The 23,739-nt window shown below is 56.6% G+C and overlaps 1 protein-coding gene across 1 annotated transcript; it reads left to right on the forward strand.

Annotated features, from left to right (window-relative positions):
* The first annotated feature begins 48 nt into the window (after positions 1-48).
* On the forward strand, positions 49-22,971 carry PCDH1 (protocadherin 1). The gene is made up of 5 exons (XM_012645830.1): positions 49-224; positions 8,411-9,273; positions 12,346-14,541; positions 19,693-19,912; positions 22,030-22,971. The coding sequence occupies exons 1-5, from the start codon at positions 185-187 to the stop codon at positions 22,422-22,424; spliced, it is 3,714 nt and encodes a 1,237-aa protein (XP_012501284.1). The 5' UTR covers positions 49-184; the 3' UTR covers positions 22,425-22,971.
* Positions 22,972-23,739: the final 768 nt, after the last annotated feature.

A 23,739-nucleotide genomic window follows, 5' to 3' on the forward strand; every position in this document is an offset into this window, starting at 1 on the left:
GCTCGCTGCTGGCTCCGCCGCCGCTGCCGCCGCCGCCGCCTCACACACTCGGGGAGCGGGAGCGCGGCGCGGACGCGAAGCCGCTGGGCTGCTGCGCCCAGAGCCAGCCGGAGCCGGAGCCCGAACCGCAGCGCCAGCCCCAGCCGTGCCGAGCCGCAGCCCGGGCCGGGGCCGACGGCGGCTGATGGACAACCGGGCGGGCGGCCGGCGCTGCCCCGAGGCGGGTAAGGATCCGGCGGCGGTGGAGGTGGCAGCGGCTCGGGGCCCGAAGCGGCCATGGCCGGCGGGAGCTGAGGGAGGGGCGCTCAGCGGAGCGAGGCCGCGGGGGCCCGGCCTGTGCTCAGCGCGGCGGCCGAAGTGGGGGCGGCTGGGGGCACGGAGTGGGGGTTTCGGTCGGGGCACCCTGGCCTCCAAGGTCCGCGGAGAGAAGCAGAGAAAGGGGAGGGGGTGCTGAGGAGGACCCCAGTCCCCGCGTTCCGCACCCGGGGGCGCTTGGAGCGACGGGGATAAGGAGACTCCAGGAGCGCGCGGCATGGAGGATGGTTTTGGGGAAGCGCGCAGCACCCAGTTTGGTGGGGGGCTCCCCGAGGACGAAGCAAGCAAGAACCCTCGGTCACAACACACACACACTTGTTGGACGACTAGCTCGGCTCACTCAGGCGCTTCCATCTCTCCGCGGGCACCCGGAGGCCAGGACCATGGACATATATACACGTATACATACATCCGTACATACGTGCACACAGACATACCTCCGGCACACCAGCGCCCACTGGGGCACCGTCACCAGCTCAGAATCCGCTTCAGTGTCTGCACGATCAGCAGCACGGACACACAACCCGTGGCCATACAGAGCAACAACACAACCGGGTGTGATACTCCAAGACGTGGATACACAAACACGATCTGGTGCCCTCAGGTACGAATGTCACGATCCAGTTCGCTAGATGAACACTCAAAACACGACCCCCCACCACACACACACATATTCCTTTAAGGAACACACCCTAACATAAATTATGTTGCCCATGCCTTGGCCGGCACACAGGCACACAGCACGGGTTTCCTTGCACCCCTCGACTGCACCCACACAAACACAACCTACTGTCTCAGCACACGTCTTGACAGCACACACCCTAACACACTAAGTGGCACCTACAGCAGCGCCTCACGGTCACAAACACAGAATCCACTGCTTCACACATCTTAACGCTGGGTGACACACACACCTTACACCAACAGTGTCACATTACACCCTGCAGCGCATACACACAAATACACATACTCTTTTCCTCTTCCTCGGAGGCCAGATTCTGTCTAGAGACCCCTCTGGGGTCGCCCGCGAGCCCCTTGAGCTTCTTCACCTAAACGCGACATTGTTATTGTAAATTTCGGCACACCAGGAGCCGTGGGGCGGGCCAACCGGCTTCCCTGCCAGCGCCTCCCCAACCCCCACTCACGGGCCGGACCGGCCGGTATTCCGGGAACTAGCTGGACCTGGCTGGCCCTGCCATCCGCGTCCCCGGGATTCCAGGGCCCTAGGTTCTTTTGCAGAGGTTGCAAGCCTGGGGCGGTGATTGCGACCCTCTTCGGGCCACTTAACTGAGTTCTGCGTGCCACCTGGGTCTCCAGCACACCTGGGTCCCGCACACCTGGGTCCGTCGCACACCTGGGCGCCCCTCCGTCGGGTTCCCGCTGCTGGCCAGCTGCGTTCGCGGGCTAGGCCCTGGGGCCAGAAGGGAGATCGCGGCACGTGCAGGATCAAAACTGCAGGCTAGATGGTCTCGCACCCCTTTCCCCCCTCCAGCTCCCCTCCGTTGCACAATCTTCTGGCCTCAGTTTCCCCAGCAGTGGTCGGCGACAATTCCTTCTGAGTGGAAAGATTGGGGGCGGCGCTGAGGCCTTTGAGGACTGAGCGCGGGGCAAAGACCCCCTTCTGCCCGCCTGGAGAGGGTCGGTTTTAAGAGAATGTCCCCGCCTGGCCTGGCCCGCGGCTTTGTGATTCCGGCGCCGGCTCCCTCCCCGCCCCCTCCCGGCGCCCGCGGCGCGGCTCTCCGCGGCGCCGGCGTGCAGGGCACCCTAGGCTGTGGCCGGAGATGTAGAGGAGGAGGGATTCCCCGCGGCGGCCTGGGGGCGGGGGCCGCAAGTGGCCCGCTGGCCGAGGAGCGTTCTCACCGCGCCGCGCCCTCGCCTTGCCTGGGGCTCCCGGAGGCCAGGCGCCGCCGGGGTGGGGGTGGGGCTGCCCGAGCCCGAGGAGCTGCGGCCGTCTCCTCATCCCCCCACCCCCAGCGTACTCGCCGTCCTCTGGGAGGAGACGCTCCGCGCGCTGGGTGTGTGCTGGGAGCGCCCGCTGACCAAGGCGGTGCCGGCTGGGGGCTGCTCGGGCCGGTAGAGTCCAGGACTTCGTGCGGGAAGACGCAGGGAGCCTTCCAGCACCTGCTCTGGGTCAGCCCTCCGGAGCAGCCCGAAGGGGGCCACCCAGAAGGTATTGGTGACAACCCAGAGGTCTGGATGTGTGTGGGAACGGGTTGGTGTTACTTTCTTGACGTGGGGGTGGGGGTGGGTTGCAACTGGCCTAGGGCATGGGGTAGAATCCATGGGAGAGGGGACTCCAGAGACGTCCTGAGACGGTGTGGTAGGTAGGGGAGGAGGTCTGGATTCAGTTGTGGCTGTGTTTAGTTTACCCCCCTTCACCCCATTCCCAATTTCAGAAGGAACTTCCGCTGGAAAGGGGTGTCTTGCGGGTCTGGGGCCCCTCTAGCAGAGGGGCTGCCACTGTAGTGAGTGGTGAGCTAGCGGTTGGGAAGGTTGGGAAGAATGGGGTCGGAGGGCCGGGAGGGGCCTCCAATGGTGGGGGAGGGATGGGGGGAAGGAGGAGACCCTTCTGATATGGGGTGAGGGCTGCCCTTGCCATGAGCCAGGACAGTTGGTGAAGAGAGATACCCTGTTCTACAATGTGTTGAGCACCTTCTGCCTGCCAGGGCCCGTGGTGGGTGGTGAGGATGCTGTAGTAAGATGCGTACCATCCTTGTCATCACAGGACTTGCCAGCTGGCAAGGGATTAGCTCATTTATTCATTGAACCAAGGAGCACCTACTAAGTGCCCCATGCTGGAAATAAGATGTTCTATTCAGTGATTCGAAGACTTTAAAAAAAATCTACCTTTTGTGATATAATAGACCTTATGTGCAGCAGGTCTCATTTAATCCTCCCAAATCATGACAAGAGGCAGGATTCGTTATTTCCATTTCACAGTATGGAAACAGGTTCAGAAAAGTAAATTCACTTGGCTAAGGTCACACAGCTGGGAAATGGTGGGTCGAGGGTTTGAACCCCAACAATCTGACTTAAGAACACAGATGCCCGGAAGCCCTGCAGCACTAATAGAGGGTTGTGAGAGAGGCGAGAAGAGCTGAGGTCTGTGCACTTGCTCACGGTGGGAGGCCTCTGTGCAGCTCCACCCCACGCAGCCCCACTCACTCACCCTCCCCTCCCACACAGGCCCTTTGTCCCTTGGTGTTTTGTGCCTGCCGCAGTGGCTGTTGTGTAACAGTGCTGGGGGTCAGAACTGACCTGGTCACTGGGACAGTGATGGCTGCCTCTGTGTGTTTTTTCTCTGGCCACAGCTTTCAGCAAGAAGTGAACCTTGGTCCCCGAGGTAGGCTGGAAATGAAGGTTCCAGGTGAATCCTCACCTCTGTCCTCATCTCTTCCCAAATGTTGACACAGATGGTGTTTCCCTTGGCCTTTCCTGGACTCTGTCCCCTCATCCCTCACTCCTATACCCCTCATGGCTCTTCTGCTCCTTAGGCCTAAGGGAGATGGGTCCCTGTGCCTGTCCCTTCTGAAGCTCTGGCTTCTCGGTCCTGGGTGCCCATATCACCGGATGGAGGTGGGGCACCTTTGCCTAGGATGGCAGCCAGCGCCTGGGGAAGGGCAGATAAGGCACTAAATGCTTCAAAGGCTGCCATCTAGGCCTAATGACTCCCAGTACCCAACTACTGGGGACAAAGTTCAGAGATGGTGGAGGCAGGGGTGAGGAGCAGCAGCCTCACTGCTGCTCCTGCCCTTCCAGGCTGCTCCAACTTTCCCTGCATCCCTCAGACCTCTGGGTGAGCAGTGACAGCCTGGGAAGCCTGGGCTTTTTTAGTCCTTGAACTCTAGGCCCCTTCTTTCCCTTTCCGTTCTTGCCACGCAGGGTTGGCAGCCCAGGAATGGTATATGTGTGTGTGTGTGTGTGTGTGTGTGTGTGTGTGTGTGTGTGTGTAGGGGGACATAAGAAACATTTTCCAGCCTCAGGGATTTCTGTTCCCTTCCCCCAACCAGCCTTTCTCCCAGACTCTGGGATGCAAAGAGGCATTCTTATCTCACAAATCCTGGCTCTTCCTCCTACTACTTCTGTGACCTAAGACAATTAATTTATCTTGCTGAACCCCAGTTTGATCATCTGTAATATTGGTAGGGGTGTAATAATAAATAGCACCCATTTCAGAAGGTTAGGACGATTAAATGAGATCATGTGTGTAAAACACTTAGCACTTAGTAAAATCTTAGTGAGTATTTGCTGAGATGACGATAGTGATGAATGATGATGGTGAAGGTGATGATAATAGAGTTCGCGGGACCTCAGGCTCTTTCTTAACTCTGTGGACCTAGCAGTCATTCCCAGATGGTTTGGACCATTGCATCACAATTGCCCGGGGGTTTCTTTAGGTCCTACCTCTGGAATCAAAATTCCTAAGGGTGGGGCCTGGTAATTCTCATTTTGAAGGCACTCTCCAGATGCTTCGGGGGGCCTTAACCCTGTTCAACAATTGCCCCCACCCTTGGTAACATTTCCCCCAACCTCATTTTCCCCATACTCTTCCTCCCCCCACCATCCCATACCTGGACATGACTCCTTGGTTCTCTTCTTTCCGATTCGGAAGTTAGATACTACAGTCTTTTCCTGACTCCTATGCTGGCTGAAGGCAGGGGATCTTCTAAGGGTGAGAGGAAGCGTGTGTGCAGCGGTAGTCCCGCAGGCACGCTGTGCTTGTGCTGCCTAGGAGTCCGAAAGGTTAGAGCCTCAGGTTGTGACCCTGAGATGAGGAAGGAAGCCCCTTAGGTAGGAGCTTAATCTGGAGCTCTTGGAGCAGCCACGAATCAGTCACCCTAACTCTACCAGACCATGGACCTCTGAATTTGCAGCCAAAATTTGTGAACAGTTATTTTTCTTGGAAAAATCTGTGCCTTAGTTTCATAAAATTCTTAAGGGGATGTGACCCCGAAAGGTTACAGATCCTTGGTGTGGACAGAATAAGAGGCCAGCGGTCACTGCCCCATCTCTCCCCTTGGTCAGGTTAAGGGTGATTCCAGTGGACTTCCCACATAACCCCTAACCCGCCAAGACTTATGCAGAGAACTGGGGCACACAATGATCCCATGGTGTGTGTGCGGAAGAAGGTGGCAGCAGAATACAGTGCCCAGAAGGGGATGAAGTTCTTTGGCGACAGTCCTCTGGGGATGTGTTTGGGTTGAGGTTTGAAGTGGTGAGGTGAGCCCTGTGCCAGGTCCATGCAGGTAGAGGGTAGGTGGCTAGAGGGTGGATCCAGATGGAATATCTGATAAATTCCTACTTCCTTTAAGAGATTAACATTGCAGCTGGGAACAAACTTGCATACTAGTCTGATAACGGCCTCACACACATTAGCACCTAGGAGTGAGCAGGGAGGGGCCTGTGCTTAGAGAAGGCTACACGGAGCAGGTGAAGTGTTGGACTTGGGTAAGGAGTCTGTGCATTCAGCGAGCATTTGCTGAGAGTCTGCTATGTGCCCTAAAGAGAGCAGGCTTAAATTTTACCCCAGCAAGCTCTGAGTGGAGTAGGGAAATCAGGCAGTAAGCAAGTCAACAAGCAGTGACCACACAGCAAGTGCCAGGATGGGCTACATCCAGGGTGCTAAAATAATAAGTCATTTAAGGCCTAGTTTTCGAGTACCTACTGCGTGCCAGGTCCGGGTCCAGAGCTAGGCCCTGAAGCTGTAAGAGTAAACAAAGTAGAAGCTCTCCCACTCTCTGCTCAGAGTCTTGTAGGAAAGACAACAGATTTTCCAAACAGGTACATAGTGCTTTTTTTTTTTTTAATTTATTTTTTTTATTTCAGCATATTATGGGGGTACAGATGTTTAGGTTACGTGTGTTTCAGGTACATAGTGCTTTGAGAGACCATTTGTTTGTTAAATACATTGTGCTAGGCATTTAGCCCGCATTATCTCCAACCCCCCAGGAAATAGATATTATTATTCCCATTTTACAGATGAAGAAACTGAGGCTCTAAATCATTTGCTCTAAGTCATGCAGCCGGGAAGTGGGCAGCTGGGCTTTGCCTCAAACTGTCTGATGCCACAGCCTTTACTCTTCTCCACCCTGCTGCCTTACATGTGCCAGATGGGTACAGAGAAGTGACCCAAAAAATTGACAAATAGTCACTGTGTTAGTACCATTGTCATGGCAGACTGGGCCACTCTGTTCACTGCTGTGTCTCAGTGCCCAGGACAGAGCCTGGTACTTTGTGAGTGCCCAGGAAACATTTGTTGAATGCATGAGTGAGTACCTATAGTGTGCCCCGCTTTGCAAAGGTGCATCGGTGGGAGCCAGGGGATGAGTGAGCGCACAGAGACCTGCCCCTTCCTTCAGGATGCTTGGCATCTGCCTGGAGAGTCGGAGGACACAGGAATAGGTGTGCAGTACTGGAGTTGAACAACACGGGTAGGCGGTGTCCCAGGCAGCCCAGTGATTCATTGTCTTGGGATTGGAGCAGACAATCAGTGGCTGTGAGTTGGAAGAAGGAGATGTCACCGTGGGTTGAAGAGGCCTGGGAAGGCTTCCTGGGGGCCAGAGCCCGCCTTAGTGGGATGCATGTGGTTGGTGGCAGGGCCTGGGGTGAGTATTCCAGGTGTACTAAGTGGGGAAGCAGGGAAAGCAGACCGAAGCAGAGCCCTCTGCAGAAAATGCTAGGCCAGAGACTTTGGGCGTGGATGGAGGAGGGCCGGCCATGGTTTTGTTGAAGAGGAGGAGGGCAGTCAAGCCTGGTACAGTAGCAGGCAGGTGTGGCTGAAATCTATAAATGCACAGCCCCAAAGCTGGGGAGATGGGTGGAAGAAGGGGGTTATTGTGGTGATGGGGTGCAGGTGGTGGTTGGCTAGGGCATGCAGAGTCTAACCGGAAGGATTTGGGAGTGGGCAGGGAGAGGCAGGCGTGAGGTGGGACTGAACCAGTTAGAGAGGGGGAGGGGCCAGGTGTGAAGGGCTGGATGGTATGTGGGGATAGAAACCAAATAAGAGCCAGATGTTCATCTAGAGACTAGAGGGTGTGTGAGGGGGTGGAGGTGGCGGAGTGGGCAGGGAAAGGCTGGTGGTGTCATCGACAGCTCTGTCCCAGTTAGACCTGCTGGGCTCCCAGCTGCTGAAGACAGGCCAGGGCAGCTCCCAGTGCCAATTCCAGGGCCAGCCAGCCCTGACCACAGTCCTGACCCCGATCTTGACCTCTACTCGCTTCTTCCACCCACCTGCCCGCAGCAGCAGGCGGGAGAGGAGAGGAGCCCTGGGAACTGTGCGTGTGCGTGTGCACGCGTGCTCCGGGGCACGTGCACTGAGGGGAAGTCGGAGGGCCTGAAACCTCTTTCTCAGCCCTAACCGTTTTCACAGCCTTGCCCAACTCAAGCTCGCCTTTTATGGGGGTGGAGAACATTGGGCACTTGGGGTGATTATTGTCAGGAAAAGGGGATTTGAGCTGTCATACCTTATACATGTGCACCGGCTTGGCACCTGAGAATGGAGAGAAATGAGACGTCTTCCCTCTCCCTCCGGCCAACCTGAATGCAGTCATGGTCCCAGGGTGTGGGGACATAAGGGGGTACCTGCGTCTCTTTTCTACCATGTGCGTGGGGAGGGTGCTCCACTTGGGGGGTGCTTGAGGCCTCACTCTTGCCCTTGCTCTCTCTCCCTATCTCAGTATCAGGGTAATTACCATGGGTGACTAAGGCAGGATGCTGGTGAGAAGGAGGTGTTGGGCAAAGCACAGAGCAGAGAGCAGGGAGGAAAAGGAGGAAGGAGGGCAGAGGGCGGGCCGCCACGGCCTGGGAGCGGCGGGTAGGTAAGGGCGTTCCATGGGCGGGAGCCGCTCTAGACCTGCCAGGCCTCTTATCGGCTCCTCCAGCTGGGACAGACACAGCTGCTACACCCTGCGGTGGGTGAGACTCAGAGTTCTGGGCTCTGGGCTCTGGAATCAGGGTTCTGTGCTGGGACAGACTCTCCTTGTGGAGAGTAGTGTATCAGTGTGAGAGGGAGAGTAGGGGGCTGGCTCTCAGCAGGTTCCTCTGGCCAGGTTCCTCTGCCCAGCTGACAGCTTCTTTTTGCCTCTTTCCCTTGCAGCCCTCCTGATTCTGGGGCCTGCCAGGATGGGGCCCCTGAGGCCCAGCCCAGGCCCTGGGGGACAACGGTTGCTGCTGCCCCCCTTGCTGCTGACACTGCTGCTCCTGCTGGCTCCATCCCCAGGCCACGCCACTCGGGTAGTGTACAAGGTGCCGGAGGAACAGCCACCCAACACCCTCATTGGGAGCCTCGCGGCTGACTATGGTTTTCCAGACGTGGGCCACCTGTACAAACTAGAAGTAGGTGCCCCGTACCTTCGCGTGGATGGCAAGACGGGTGACATTTTCACCACTGAGACTTCCATCGACCGCGAGGGGCTCCGTGAATGCCAGAACCAGCTCCCTGGTGAGCCCTGCATCCTGGAGTTTGAAGTGTCTATCACAGACCTCGTGCAGAATGGCAGCCCCCGGCTGCTGGAGGGCCAGATAGAAGTACAGGACATCAATGACAACACACCCAACTTCGCCTCCCCAGTCATCACTCTGGCCATCCCTGAGAACACCAACATCGGCTCACTCTTCCCCATCCCGCTGGCTTCAGACCGCGATGCTGGCCCCAACGGCGTGGCGTCCTATGATCTGCAGGCTGGGCCTGAGGCCCAGGAGCTGTTTGGGCTGCAGGTGGCAGAGGACCAGGAGGAAAAGCAGCCACAGCTCATTGTGATGGGCAACCTGGACCGTGAGCGCTGGGACTCCTATGATCTTACCATCAAGGTGCAGGATGGTGGCAGCCCCCCACGCGCCAGCAGTGCCCTGCTGCGTGTCACCGTGCTTGACACCAATGACAACGCCCCCAAGTTCGAGCGGCCCTCCTATGAGGCTGAACTCTCTGAAAATAGCCCTATAGGCCACTCGGTTATCCAGGTGAGAAGCCCCCTCCATCTAACTGTTAGACCAGCCTTTAGAAATGGGAGCCCACCCCAACGAGGTGAGCATGTCCTTCACTTAGGGGGAAAACTACCAGAATACTTTGGGAGACCCCTTCTCCCCAGCCCCAGTCAGGAGAGACATTCCCACAAAACCCCCTTCCCTGTCCCAACAGGTGATATTACTTTCCTTTATCAAGCTACTTAGGTGACAGTGACATAGCATATGAACAGTCATCCCCTCACCCCCCAAGGCAAACTCAAATTGGGGAAACTGTGAGAAGTGAAACTTTCTCCCTAGTCCAATGAGATCCTTATTCCCCAGACAGGTGAGCTGAGTTGGAACAAAGGCATCACCTTTTATCCAGGTAAAATCTCTCATGAGATGAGAATGTCTTCCCAACCAGGGTCGGTCTCCCTATAGCCAGATGAGGTTTTCCTGAAGCTGGAGGACACAGCCTCACTTTGCCCCTCCCTGGCAAAGTCAAACGAGATCATTTTAACCAGATGGGTCCTCACAGTTCTGAAACTGTACTGGGTGGGGCGTCTGTACCCCTGCCGCTACCCCTAGGTATGGAGTGCCCATGGGCGTGAGGTGCTTGGCACAGTGGGGGGTCAGTTGCCTCTGTTGAAGTTCTCAGCACCCCTCTCCATGGGAACTGCCCCAGGGGCTGGACAGCTTGGTGGGACTGGGCCCTGGGAGGGAGCAAAGAAAGCGTCCTCGCAGACAGGTGGGTGTATCTCCCGCTGTCATCTCACCCCTGGCCTCCTGCCAGCCCCAGCTCCTTTCTCCTTCCCCATGGGCTGAAGCTGCCTCTGTCTTTGATGTGAGGGAGCTAAGAAAGGCTCACCCTGCCCTGGACACCGTTACCCATCCTGGGAAACCCTTGGGGAGCCCTTCATCCTAGGTCCTCAAGCCAAAGTGGGGGAGGGATGGGAGTTGCAGCCTTTATTTTCAGCTGGTGGACTGGAACCTGAAAAGATAGAGTGAGAAAGAAAAGGGAGACAGAGTCAGGGATGACAAGTAATAATAGCCTAGGTGCCAGGCACTGTTCTAAATGCACCGTGTGTATTGTATCATTTAATCCCTACAGTACAAGGTAAGCATTATCCCCATTTTACAGATGGGAAACTGAGCCCATAGAGATTAGGAAACGTGCCTGATATCACACAGTGGATGGGTTCAGAGCCCACCTTCGCCACATCCAATAGCCTGGCTTCAGAGCCTCAGTGTATAACGGCTTCACCACCCCCCAGGGAGGGGAAGCTGGAGAGTCTGGCAGAGTAGGCTGAGAGGTCGACAAAGTTGAAAAGAGAGGATGGGAGAGAACGGGCCGTGGGAAAGAGGAAGAATCAAAACTAAGCAAGGACGGGGGACAGACAGAAGCCAAGAGTCATAGAGACATAGACAGGGAGATAAGATGGCAAGAGGCAGATAAGAAGCTGGGTGACCAATCCAGAGACAGGGAGGTAGTGGGGATCCTCATCCCAAAGTTGCTGACAGCCAGGCTGGAGTGGGGGAGAAGCTGTTGGGTTTGGCACTCACAGATGCGAGCAGAGACCGGGGTAGCTAGGGAACCCCCCCCAGTAGTCTCCTCTGTAGAAAAAGCCCTGGCGAGTACAGTTGGGTTCCCCTTCCCAAGGGGAAGGAGAGAGGACTCACTCACAGTGCCTTGAGGCCCCGCTAGGTGCAGTGCCCAGCACTGTGTTAGCACTGATTTTTCAGAGATGGGCAGATAGAAGGAGAGATGGATAGATGGACAAAAAGAGAAATAAATGTTATTTAGGGAGCACTTTCCATGTGCCAGGCAGTGTTAGGCATTTTTTCATGTATTATCCCATTTAATCCTCACCATGAGCCTGTGAAATAGGTTCTCTTATTATCCCCATTTTACCTATTTGTAGACTGAGGCTTGGGGAGGTTAAATAATTGGCCCAAGGCCAGTCATACAGTTACTTTGGGAAGCGATAGAACTGGGATTTGAACCCAGGACTCTTCTGTTTTTCTCCCCAGCGACTCTGCCAAGTTATGCCTATTCTCCTCTCTCCCCGCAACAGCTATCACATTCTGCCTGGCTGGGACTCAGCTCTAGTCCTCATGTTTCTCCCTCCCTGGTGGGACCTCATGGCTATTCCCACCTGTTTCCTGTCGCCCCATCACCACCCGTGTTTGCACAGAGTCGGGCGAGTGCGTGTTGGAGTTGGCGTGGGAGGGCGTGCCCACTGCAAAGGGACAGACAGTTCATTGTTTGGTGCTGGGAGCCCAGCCTGCTGCCAGCAGGCTCTGTGGCCTGCACCAGCCCCTCCCTCCTGGCCGCAGGCTCAGGCCGGATTCCTCACACTGGTGCCTCGCCAGCGCCAGCCAGGAGGAGAAGGAGCTGCGGAAACAGGTTTCCCCGGTTTGACAGAGCAGTGGCTGGGCCAGGCCTGGCAGACTCCCTCTGACCCACATCCCTACCTGGCTGCTTTCAAAAGACATCCCCTCACCTGTGGCCTCCAGGTGGGCATGCGGGTCTTTACTCATGCATGCACACACACATACATGCACAAACACATATACTTTCTCATGTAATCACACAATCCCACACAATTATACACTTACGTATGTGCATACGTGCATATTGTACACATACATATGTGCATACACACCATCTCTGCGACTCACACCTTTCCATCCTTCAGAAGGGTCAGAGGCCAGTTCAGCTGGATGAAAGGGCTTCCCTGGGTGCTGGCTGGATCCTCGTCCTCTCACCATATTTGTGTGCACGTGTACAGGAACGACAGGTAGAGTTTATTTCTGCCCTGTCCCATCTCTAGTAGTTGCCTGTAGCACTGTTGAGGATTTGCAGGCTGCATCTGGGCTGTTCAGGAAAGTAGGTTATCGATGTCTGCCAGAGTGTTGGAATTGGGAAAGGGCAGTACTTGTGTGGCTTTTGGGAAGGGTTCCATGTTGGATTAGTTGTGTCTACCGTACTTGTTGGAAAAACATGGGCAGTACATGTGCCCCTTAATTTGCTATCTTTGGTCTAACTCATCCGTGTTCTTCTTATTTTTCTCTCTTGCCCTATAGGTGAAGGCCAATGACTCGGACCAAGGTGCCAATGCAGAGATCGACTACACGTTCCATCAAGCGCCCGAAGTTGTGAGGCGTCTCCTGCGACTGGACAGAAACACTGGACTTATCACTGTCCAGGGCCCTGTGGACCGTGAGGACCTAAGCACCCTGCGCTTCTCAGTGCTTGCCAAGGACCGAGGTGCCAACCCCAAGAGTGCTCGTGCCCAGGTGGTTGTGACTGTGAAGGACATGAATGACAATGCCCCCACCATTGAGATCCGGGGCATAGGGCTGGTGACTCATCAAGATGGGATGGCTAACATCTCAGAGGACGTAGCGGAGGAGACAGCTGTGGCCCTAGTGCAGGTATCTGATCGAGACGAGGGAGAGAATGCAGCAGTCACCTGTGTGGTGGCAGGTGATGTGCCCTTCCAGCTACGCCAGGCTAGTGAGACGGGCAGTGACAGCAAGAAGAAGTATTTCCTACAGACCACCACCCCACTTGACTATGAGAAGGTCAAAGACTACACCATCGAGATTGTGGCTGTGGACTCGGGCAACCCCCCGCTCTCCAGCACCAACTCCCTCAAGGTGCAGGTGGTGGATGTCAATGACAACGCGCCTGTCTTCACTCAGAGCGTCACTGAGGTTGCCTTCTCAGAAAACAACAAGCCTGGAGAAGTGGTCGCTGAGGTCACTGCCAGTGATGCCGACTCCGGCTCCAATGCCGAGCTGGTTTACTCTCTGGAACCTGAGCCAGCCGCCAAGGGCCTCTTCACCATCTCACCCGAGACTGGAGAGATTCGGGTGAAAACATCCCTGGATCGGGAACAGCGGGACAGCTACGAGTTGAAGGTGGTGGCAGCTGACCGGGGCAGCCCCAGCCTCCAGGGCACAGCCACTGTCCTCGTCAATGTGCTGGACTGCAATGACAATGACCCCAAATTTATGCTGAGTGGCTACAACTTCTCAGTGATGGAGAACATGCCAGCGCTGAGTCCAGTGGGCATGGTGACTGTCATTGATGGAGACAAGGGGGAGAATGCCCGAGTACAGCTCTCTGTGGAGCAGGACAATGGTGACTTTGTTATTCAGAATGGCACAGGCACCATCCTCTCCAGCCTGAGCTTTGATCGAGAGCACCAAAGCACTTACACCTTCCAGCTGAAAGCAGTGGATGGTGGCGTCCCACCTCGCTCAGCTTATGTTGGCGTCACCATCAATGTGCTGGATGAGAATGACAATGCACCCTTTATCACTGCCCCCTCCAACACCTCCCACCGGCTGCTGACCCCCCAGACACGTCTCGGTGAGACGGTCAGCCAGGTGACAGCCGAGGACTTTGACTCTGGTGTCAATGCTGAGCTGACCTACAGCATCACTGGTGGCAACCCTTACGGACTCTTCCAGATTGGGTCACATTCAGGTGCCATCACCCTGGAGAAGGAGATTGAGCGGCGCCACCATGGGCTACACCGCCTAGTGGTGAAGGTCAGTGACCGCGGGAAGCCCCCACGCTATGGCACAGCCTTGGTCCACCTTTATGTCAATGAGACCCTGGCCAACCGCACACTGCTGGAGACCCTACTGGGCCACAGCCTGGACACACCGCTGGATATTGACATTGCTGGGGACCCAGAATACGAGCGCTCCAAGCAGCGTGGCAACATCCTCTTTGGTGTAGTGGCCGGTGTGGTGGCCGTGGCCTTGCTCATTGCCCTGGCAGTGCTGGTGCGCTACTGCCGGCAGCGGGAAGCCAAGAGCGGCTACCAGGCTGGTAAGAAGGAGACCAAGGACCTGTACGCCCCCAAGCCCAGCGGCAAAGCCTCCAAGGGAAACAAAAGCAAGGGCAAGAAGAGCAAATCCCCGAAGCCTGTGAAGCCGGTGGAGGATGAGGATGAGGCCGGGCTGCAGAAGTCCCTCAAGTTCAACTTGATGAGTGATGCCCCTGGGGACAGTCCCCGCATCCACCTGCCCCTCAACTACCCACCAGGCAGCCCTGACCTGGGCCGCCACTACCGCTCTAACTCCCCACTGCCTTCCATCCAGCTGCAGCCACAGTCCCCCTCGGCCTCCAAGAAGCACCAGGTGGTACAGGACCTGCCGCCTGCAAACACATTTGTGGGCACCGGGGACACCACGTCCACGGGCTCTGAGCAGTACTCCGACTACAGCTACCGCACCAACCCCCCCAAATACCCCAGCAAGCAGGTAGGCCAGCCCTTTCGGCTCAGCACACCCCGGCCCCCACCCCATCCCTACCATGGGGCCATCTGGACCGAGGTGTGGGAGTGATGGAGCAGGTGTATCAGGCCTGCCACGCTCACCAGCCCATGTGGGGGCCAGCCCGAGCCAGCAGTGGGAGGCAGGGCCACAGATACAGGATGCTGGGGCCTTGGTAATGACCCAGCTGCTTCACCCAGGCATGGGGATCAGGCCGAGGGAAAATTAAGGGAGGGTTTGCTCTGTGGTCTCCTCCCTGCCCTGCCCTGCCCCGCCCCACTGGGGAGAGGTCTGTGGCTTGTTAAATCCCTGGACACTGCACCGGCTGCTGGGTCTTGTGGGTGGGGGCTGATGGGCGGGTGAGCAGAAGTGGGGAGGGAAGGAGTCTGTCCCAAACCTAGGTCTCTATCTGAGACCAGCCATAGGTGCTTCTCTAGAAGGGAAACAGGAGGCCTGGGGTCCTGGTGGGTAACCAGGTGGGGAGTCTGCCAAGGAGGGGGGCCTCCCCATTTGTGCTTCCTACGTATATGTGTATTAACCTCTTCCTCACCACCAGGCTCCTGGGGCTGGGCCCCCCTTGCACTTCCCCAGCCCCAAACACTTGTCCCTGACAATAAAGTTCTCTATTTTTGGAGTTTTGGTTTCTTATTTCCCTGGAACTGAGAGAAGAAGCGAGAGAGACTGGAAGCAGCCCTTTGTCCTCAGGTCCTACCTCAGTTTCCCCTTCCCTTCCCTTTGCCCCTTGCCACATCCTAGCCCTGCCTACTCTACCCCAACCCTGTCTTAGCTTACCATCTCCCAGTCCTCATGTCCCGTCCATGTCTGGGAAAGTGCCCTCTGACCTCGGATGGAGGTGTCTGGCAACGTGTCCCCTCACCACATGCTTGTGAGGCCCTCCCCCTAGGAATGACATCCTTCACCAAGAAAGGGCAGGGGGAGCCGCACTCTGAGACTTGATTTTTCCGGTCTGCCCAAATGGAGTCATGTCTGACAGACCTCAGACCAGAGCACCTGGTGGCGTTCACCCACCTGGTGGCGTTCACCCTGCCTACCTTGGTGAAGGCAGAGAACCTCTTGATTATGCCGGCCACCTTCCCTCGGGGCAAGATCTTCCCCCAAGTCCCTTCCCCAGCCTCCTCATCCCAACACCACTCAACACCCAGCAATTAGCCAGCCCTGCCCTGTGTCTCCCCACTGTGATCACCAGCCTGGGCTGCGGGAGCGGGGGCTGGGGAAGGCGACCTGCTCTGCACCCCACTCTTAGGGCTTCCTGGGCACCGGCAGAGGCTTCCTAGTTCTGCCTCCTGCCTGTGATGCCAACTCCCTCTGCTCCTTCAGCTCCTTGCTCTGGCCACCCTGGGCTGCTGCCTCTCACTCTCTCTCTCTTCGTCTCTCACTTCTTGCTCTCCTGGGTCTGCCCTGTCCCTGACTGTGCCTGGCTGGGAGGAAGGCTAAAGTGTGGGCGAGGGGCCTCAGGTCCTGGGGGAGTCTCTGAGGCCAGAGGCAGCCTATCTCTATGGTGACCAAAGAGGCTTGAGACACTCCGGGGAGGTCCAAGGCGTCAGCTCTCTCCTCTGATTCCATCCACAAACTCCCCTGTGCCCTGGGGGTGCTCCCAGAGTAAAAACTCCTGGAGTCCTTGGAGGAGTGAGCTCCAGTAACATCTCGTGTCTCCTGGACAAATCCAGCATCCGTAGGGTGACCCCCAACAACTCCTGACCTCTTATTCTTTCTCTTTCATTTCTGTCCTTGATGCCACTGTTGTCTTTCTTTCTCCTGTTCCTCTAGTGCCTTCATCTCTTTCTCTTTCCCAGAGTCTGAGGGATTATTCCTTACTTGGCTTAATCCATCCCCACCCATCCAGGGAGCCACATTGAATACTTTCTCCCGACATTCCGACGCAATCAAACCATACCACCTTTTGTCATCAGCACACATAGGCCAAGTTTCTGTTGCGTACTAGACTCTGCTGAAAAAAGTGGTCATGCTTGTACAAGACATACAAGTGAAACAACGAGGCATTGAGAGTCTTGAGTGAGAAGTGTTATAGTAAAGCATTTCCCAACTTGTTCCATGAAACTACTTCTGCTACTACTCACTTCCATTTTTTGAGTCCTCACTAGGTGCAGGGTACCATCCTGAGCACTTATGTGAATTAGCTCATTCAGTGCTCATAACTCTTTGTGATAAAGGTCATTTTAATACTCATTTGACAGAAGTGAAAACTAGTCAATGATGGAGCCAGGTTCAAACACAAAGCATAGGAAATCTGATTTCCAAAGTCTGCTGTTATCCATTATGCTATTTAAAAAAGGAGTTCCATGACTAAGTTAGTTTTGGTAGTAAGAGATTCACTATCACATTAGCCTATTAAAGACTCTGCGAAACCCTGCAAGAAAGGGGGAACGTGTTAAATTCTGTTTAACTCTTGGGGTTTCCGATTTGACCACAGTGCTCCTCCCTTCCTTGAGGAGCAGAGTATGGGGACTTGCACAGGACATGGGAGTGGGCTGCTGGGAGGAGAATGTGAAACTTGAGCCAGCTTGTCAATGATGAGCTGGATTTGGGCAGGAGGGTCCCCCTACCAGGGGTCACTGTGGACAAACTCCTAAGGCAGGCGTGACCATGACCAAGTTGGAGGCAGGGAGGAGGCGGAAAGGGGAATATTCTGGCTGGAGTGGAGGGTGTGAGAGAACGCTGAGAGGTGAGATTGGAAGAACTATAGGTTGTAGAGAATGTGGATGCCTTGCCAAAAGTTCCTCCAGAGGAAATGGGAGTCTCTGAAAGCTCTTGAATTTTTTAGATAAACTGAGTTTTAGAAAGTTCACTGGAATGTATGGTGGATTTAAAAAGGGGCTAGACTTGAAAGTACTGGATTGGACTAAGATGGTGACAATGGGGGTGATGATGGTTGGATTTGGCTAAATTTAGGGAGAAAGGACCCCAGGATTCAAGGGAAAATTGGATGTGGGGTAGGGATGGGAATGAGGGGAGAGCTTCCAAGATTCCCAAATAGACGTCTGCCTCCTGAGTCTGGATGATGGAATAGTGACGACATCATTGGCCATGCAGAAGCTAATTGAAGGAAAAGAATTTGTTTTCAGACGTGTGGAATCTGAAGGGCCAGTAGGGATAGCCAATTGGAAATAATCAGCATGTGTCTAGAACTTCAGGACTAGAGTTTGGGAGAGATTTTGGATCTGGGCTTTTAAGATTTGATAGTCATAGAATTAGAGACAACATTAAGTGTTGAGTATAACCCAACCCTCCATTTTACCGAAAAGAATCCTGGAAAAAGAGACCAAGTGATTTGCTTGGTAGGCAGGACTGAAGCCCTCGACTACCGGATGCGGGTTCTGCAGGGAGGGAGGACTGCTGGCCAATGTCTTGAAAGAACTGGAAAGAGAAACAACAACAGCCACACTGCCCTGTGCCTCCCAGAATCCTCCTGGAGCCCGTTCACCCAACACTGGGTGGAATGTGTTCCTTTATAACTTCCCAGCCCCAGATGTCCAGGTCGATTTTGGGGACCCCATCAGTCATCACCCAGACCCTTCAGTGTTTTGTATCACAACATGGATCCCGAGAAGCGTTGCCTATTCCTAAAGATGAGGTGGGAGCTAAAGTGGGGAAGCAGTTCTGGGCTGCCTTCCTGACAGCTCTGAAACTCCTTGTCCTGACAGCCACCTCCATCCCAGCTGCCTTGAGTGGGATGGAGCTTGTGCGGGGCTATTGGGAGGGTGAGTCTGCAGACCTGGGACCCCCTCCCCCCTGCCATCGAGGGTCAGAGAGTAAAGACAAAGCACTGCCAACGTCCTGGAGACTTGGAAGGAGCCTGGGGACTCATCAGCAGGTTCCTGGGCTTTGGCTGCTTTCACCCTGGCCTCCAGGGGCCCTGGGTCTGCGCCCTCCACAACTCCTAATTTTTGGTTGGCAAGAAAACCAGTGGCAGTCCCAGGTGGGTGTTTATGTGGCTGGCTGGTTGTGCCAAGTGCCAAGCTGAGGTTGCCAGGTTCCTGGGCTGATCGTTAACCTGTGGCAGGCAGACAGGGCTGCTGGCTGGGAGTAGCCTGTCACCGTTCCACTCCCCCGACCCCCAGTCCTCAGTCTAAGCCTCCAAGTCTGGCTCCACCAAGCCAGCAGCCCTCCCAGAAGCTCCTTCCTATTTCCTAGAAGGAGTCTCCATTTGAGGCTGGTTTTCCCAATCTCTGATGGGTGCCGTGCCCTCCCCCCATGCCCAGGCTCCTCGCAGGGCCCTCACCTCTGCAGTTAGTACTCTGTTTCCCCAGTCTGGAGGACTGGAGTGTCTATTGTTCTCTGCCCCCTCCCCCAGGTGCCCTGGTTTGTTATCCGGCTCTCTCTCCTCCCCCTCTCCCTCCTTTTTCCACTCCTCTACCTCTCCGGAGGGGGATCAAGTAGGGGTGGGGGCTTCTGAGTGGGAGGGGCCTCAGCAGGGAGTCCGGAGGCTGCCGACAGCATTACAGACCAGGGATGGGGAGCAGAGGGTAAGGAAGAGGTTGGCTCCTCCGTTGGATGGAGGCAGTGGGAGGTCACAGAGCAGTGAGACAGGTGAGGAGCCAGAGTTTGGGGGGTGCTGCTTGGAATTGAGGGGACTGTTCCGGTACTGGCGAGCTGTTTGGAAGTTAGGAGTCTGTACTGCTTTTAGGAAGCTATGCTAGAAATTGGAGGCTGTGCTGGTGTTTAGAGGTTATTCTGGAATTAGGGGAGTTGGCTGGCGTTGTGCTACTCTGGTGCTGGGTGCTACACTGTCTTGGGGCTGTTCTAAAATTAAAGGGAGGCTGTGCCAATATCGGGGAGCTGGGTTAGAACTAGAAGGGCTATGCTGTAACAAGTGGTTGTACTGGATCCGGGTTACTGGGGTGGCCTGGGCGCTATAATAACACTGGGGCCTGCGCTGTGTCGGGACTTTCAGTGGGGGGACTTGGCTGTACTGGGAGCTGTCCTAGAATTAAGGAGCAGTCCTCTGCTTTCTGGGGGACTATGCTGTGCTGGGGGCTGGGCCTCTTCTTGGTTGCTGTTGAGGCCTGGGGGAGGCTTGGCTGGGGCTGGGGCCTGGTTTGGTGGTGGGCCTTATGGGGCAGGTTGGCTGGCCAGCAGTGACTCTCTCTCTCCCTGCAGTTACCTCACCGCCGTGTCACCTTCTCGGCCACCAGCCAGGCCCAGGAGCTGCAGGACCCGTCCCAGCACAGCTACTATGATAGTGGCCTGGAGGAGTCTGAGACGCCATCCAGCAAGTCATCCTCGGGGCCTCGACTGGGTCCCCTGGCCCTGCCTGAGGATCACTATGAGCGCACCACCCCCGACGGCAGCATAGGAGAGATGGAGCACCCCGAGAACGGTGAGGAGCCTCAGCATGGTCAGGGCACCCCGGGAATGAGTAGAAGCTGGGAACAGTGACGAGACCTTAAAAAATCCTCCATTGATTGAGTTCCTGTTGTGCGTTCAGTAGCCGTCACCGTGCCCAGCGCTCTCAGGTGTATGTGTCAGCCTCACAGCCACTCTCTGCTCTGAGGACTTGATTGTGCCCACTTTAGTGGAGGAAACTGAGGCTCAGAGAGGTTAAGTCCCTAGCCCAAAGTCATACATCTGGAAGTGACAGCCCTGGAGGGATTCACACCCAGGTTTCTCTGCATTCAGTACTGCATTTACACTGCCTCCCTGGGAACACGGTGGCCACAAGGCTCAGCTAACAGTGAGGAAACCTCGAGAAGGCAGATGGTGGTCCTCTAACAGGGTGGGCGGCCCTTGGGAATTGACAGCGGGCCCTGGGTGCTGTGGGCAGCTCAGAGAATGGTGTGATGATCCCCTGGGGGGAGGAGTGGGAGAAGGTCTGGTGAGCGGGAAGGAAGGGGCCTGTCTGAGAGAGGTTTGGAGGGTGCTGGCAGAGGGAGGTCTGGGAGCAGAGCTGGGCCAGGGAATGGATGGCGAGGTGTGCCGTCAGAACGTGTGTGCGCGGTGCATGTGCTGTGCACGTGTGTGTGCGCACGCGTGTGAAGGTGCCCATGGCAGCCTGCGGAAGAGAGTGAATGAATGAGCCTTAGGGATGCAAAGACTCTAACGTGGGCCTGTCCTTGGGTCTCACGCCCTCCTCCATAGCCTCCTCTCCTCCCAAACGATGGAAAGTTCCACTCCCCACCCCTCAGGCACAGGACCTCTGTCTAACCTCCCCGGCCTAGGTCCCGGAGTGCCCTCTGTCCCCACCCCTGCCCCGTCATGCGTGATCTCATGCCCGTCTCGTCCTTTTTGTGCCCGCGCAGAGCCAGCTGGCCGGAGCAGGCCCTGAGGCAGAGTGCCAGGTATGTGGGAGCTGCTGTGGGGTCTGGGGTCTGTGGGACTCGGCCCAGCACCCAGCCCCGCCCACCCAGTACCCATGCTCTGCTCCGCGCCATGTTGGGCCCCCCAACTCTGCCCTGAGCTGAAGAGCCTTGGCACTTTGACGGTTAACAACAGAGCTGTCCCCTCCTCACCTTGCACTGGCAGGAGGCCAAGCCAGGGTGGGTAGTGCCAGGGGAGCCCCTGCCCCAGGCTGTGCAGCTCAGTCATGTCCCTAAGGGGGGAGGTCACTGCCTGGTGCTGTCCCTGAGTGAGGGCGAAACAGGGCAGCTGTGACAGGAAGTGCTCATGGTCTATCCGTTCCCATGGAGACCCCCGCTGCCCAGCAACCACACTGGCTACTGCTGATGTCAGGCGGCCAACTCCTGTTCCCGTGGGTGCTCTGGGCAGGGAGCAGGGGCAAGGCCAAGGGTGGTGGCTGGTGTAGGGGGCCAGAGTCAGGTGGGGAGGGGCTGCATGAGCGTGCTTGTGGGTGTGAGTGTGTGCTTCTATGTGAACACCCCACATAGAAGCTCATCCCTTCTCCGCAGCTTTGAAGCAAAGCCTTGCTATGCTGGGGGAGGGTGGGGGTTCTAGGACAACCGGGAGGCTTGACGGGGTTCAGAAGGAAGGTAGGTGCCCATCTCCGCCTGAGAATAGCGGTGCCCAGTGTAGTAGATTATGTGTCCGTGCCTGTGTGTGTGTGTGTGTGTGTGTGTGTGTGTGTGTGAGAGAGAGATTTTGATTGTGTCCTTAAATGAGGGTGGGAGTTTCCTCAGCCCTCCCTGAGGGTAGAGTTGCATGTTTAGGCCTGTCTGGAGGTAGATGACGGAGTGTGTAGATGAGCATTTGTGCACTCGTCCGAGGGCAGATTGGGTGGGCGTGCGCAAAGAGCACTGGAGGGTGGGTGAGGCTAGAAGGAATGTGTCTATTTAAGGATGGATTGTGTGTGTGTGTCAGAGAGAGAAAGAGGGCAATGGTGGGCTGGTGGATGGTGGGAGGGCGTGTGTGCCTATGAGTTCAGTGGGCAGGAAGGGGTGCGCACCCCTGTTCTGAGGCAGGGTGCAGATGCCAGCAGGAGGCCATGGAGCAGAGCTTGCTGGGCTGCGTGCCTGACCCTGGTCTTCCTGCTTTTTCCCGCAGATCTTCGCCCTTTGCCTGATGTCGCCATGACGGGCACATGTACCCGGGAGTGCAGCGAGTTTGGCCACTCCGACACGTGCTGGATGCCTGGCCAGTCATCTCCCAGCCGCCGGACCAAGAACAGCGCCCTCAAACTCTCCACCTTCGTGCCTTACCAGGACCGAGGAGGGCAGGAGCCTGCGGGCGCCGGCAGCCCCAGCCCCCCGGAAGACCGGAACACCAAAACGGCCCCCGTGCGCCTCCTGCCCTCCTACAGTGCCTTCTCCCACAGTAGCCATGATTCCTGCAAGGACTCGGCCACCTTGGAGGAAATCCCCCTGACCCAGACCTCGGACTTCCCACCCGCAGCCACACCGGCATCTGCCCAGACGGCCAAGCGCGAGATCTACCTGTGAGCCCCCTCCTGGCCGGTGGCCACCCCTGTCCCCCAGCCGCCGGCCAGCTCCCACATGGGCCCATTCCAGGGCCCCACTCTTGACCCCTCCAGTGTGGACTTCCTGGCCAGGGCCCCAAGTGCAGAGGACTACTGGCCTCATGACCACGCTGACCCTTACCCCGTGCAGGGTCCAGGTCCTCTCCCCTCATCTCCATCACCTAGCCCCAGGAGCTCCTTCTTCCCCTCTGGGGGGCTCCGCCAGCTGATGCCCAGGAGGGCTCCTCTACAGTGACTGGGCTCCCTTCCCTCGACTTCCAGGGAGTGCCCCCTGGATTTGGGCAGTTGGTGTAGTCGAGGGTGGGCAGCACACTTTTAACTCATTGTTTCCCGCATGGCCGACCAGGGCGGGGATAGCATGCCCAATTTTAGCCCGGAAGCAGGGCTGAACTGGGGAGCCCCTCTCCCTGGGAACTCCCAGAGGAAACTCTTGACTATCAGGGGCTTCCTGAAGGGCTTTTGTTACCAAAGGTGGGGTAGGGATGGGGGTGGGAGTGGAGTGGAGGCCTCCCCTTCCCATAGTGCTCCTGGGCTGGCCCACCTGCCTGCCACGTGCCCATGCCTGGTCCCATCTGGGCCCCCCCTTCCCTGCTGGTCATGCAGTGTCTGTATATAAGGACCTTGGAATGACGTCCCCATTTCTGCCTGATTTGCAACTTTTCTCGTTGATGTTGTGTTGTCTTGGGGGACCCCTCTGGGGGGGGACCTGCCCTGTGCCCCCTCCTCCCTGCCGCAGTGCCCCCACCCCAGGCCTCTATTGTTCCATGTTGTAAATACCCCTGGGGCCGTGGTGGGATGGGGGTGCAGGCCAGGGAAACAAAGGGTGGGTGGGGGTGGGGATGGGGGTAACATTCGCCTATCAGCAGAGCTGGGCTTTTATTTAATTTTTTTTAAAAATACAAATCTCTATTTTTTTGGAACTGTTGCGCTGTGCCCTGGGGAGGGTCCCCGCTCAGGCTGGCCTCCCACACCCAGATGGGCATCACAGAGGGGCCCTGAGGCTGTGGGGGGCAGCTGGACAGGGGTGGGATGACTGTGCCTCTGGCCTGGTTGGGTGAGTTGGGAGCAGGAAGGTTTGCTCAGGGGGTGGCTGGTTGCTGCCCCCAATATGGGGGGCCTGCACCCTGCCCCCACCCTGCCCCCCAACCCCCAGCCCCTGCCATGACTGACCCGTCAGCCTGTAAAACCACCATTGCCTTGATCTCAGGGGGTGGGAAGGGCTGCCTCAGGGCACCCTGGGCTCCAGGCCCCCTTCTTCCAGTTGGGCTTCCCTTTGC

This window comes from Propithecus coquereli, unplaced genomic scaffold, assembly GCF_000956105.1.
Source record: "Propithecus coquereli isolate 6110/MARCELLA unplaced genomic scaffold, Pcoq_1.0 Scaffold236, whole genome shotgun sequence".
Taxonomy (NCBI): domain Eukaryota; kingdom Metazoa; phylum Chordata; class Mammalia; order Primates; family Indriidae; genus Propithecus; species Propithecus coquereli.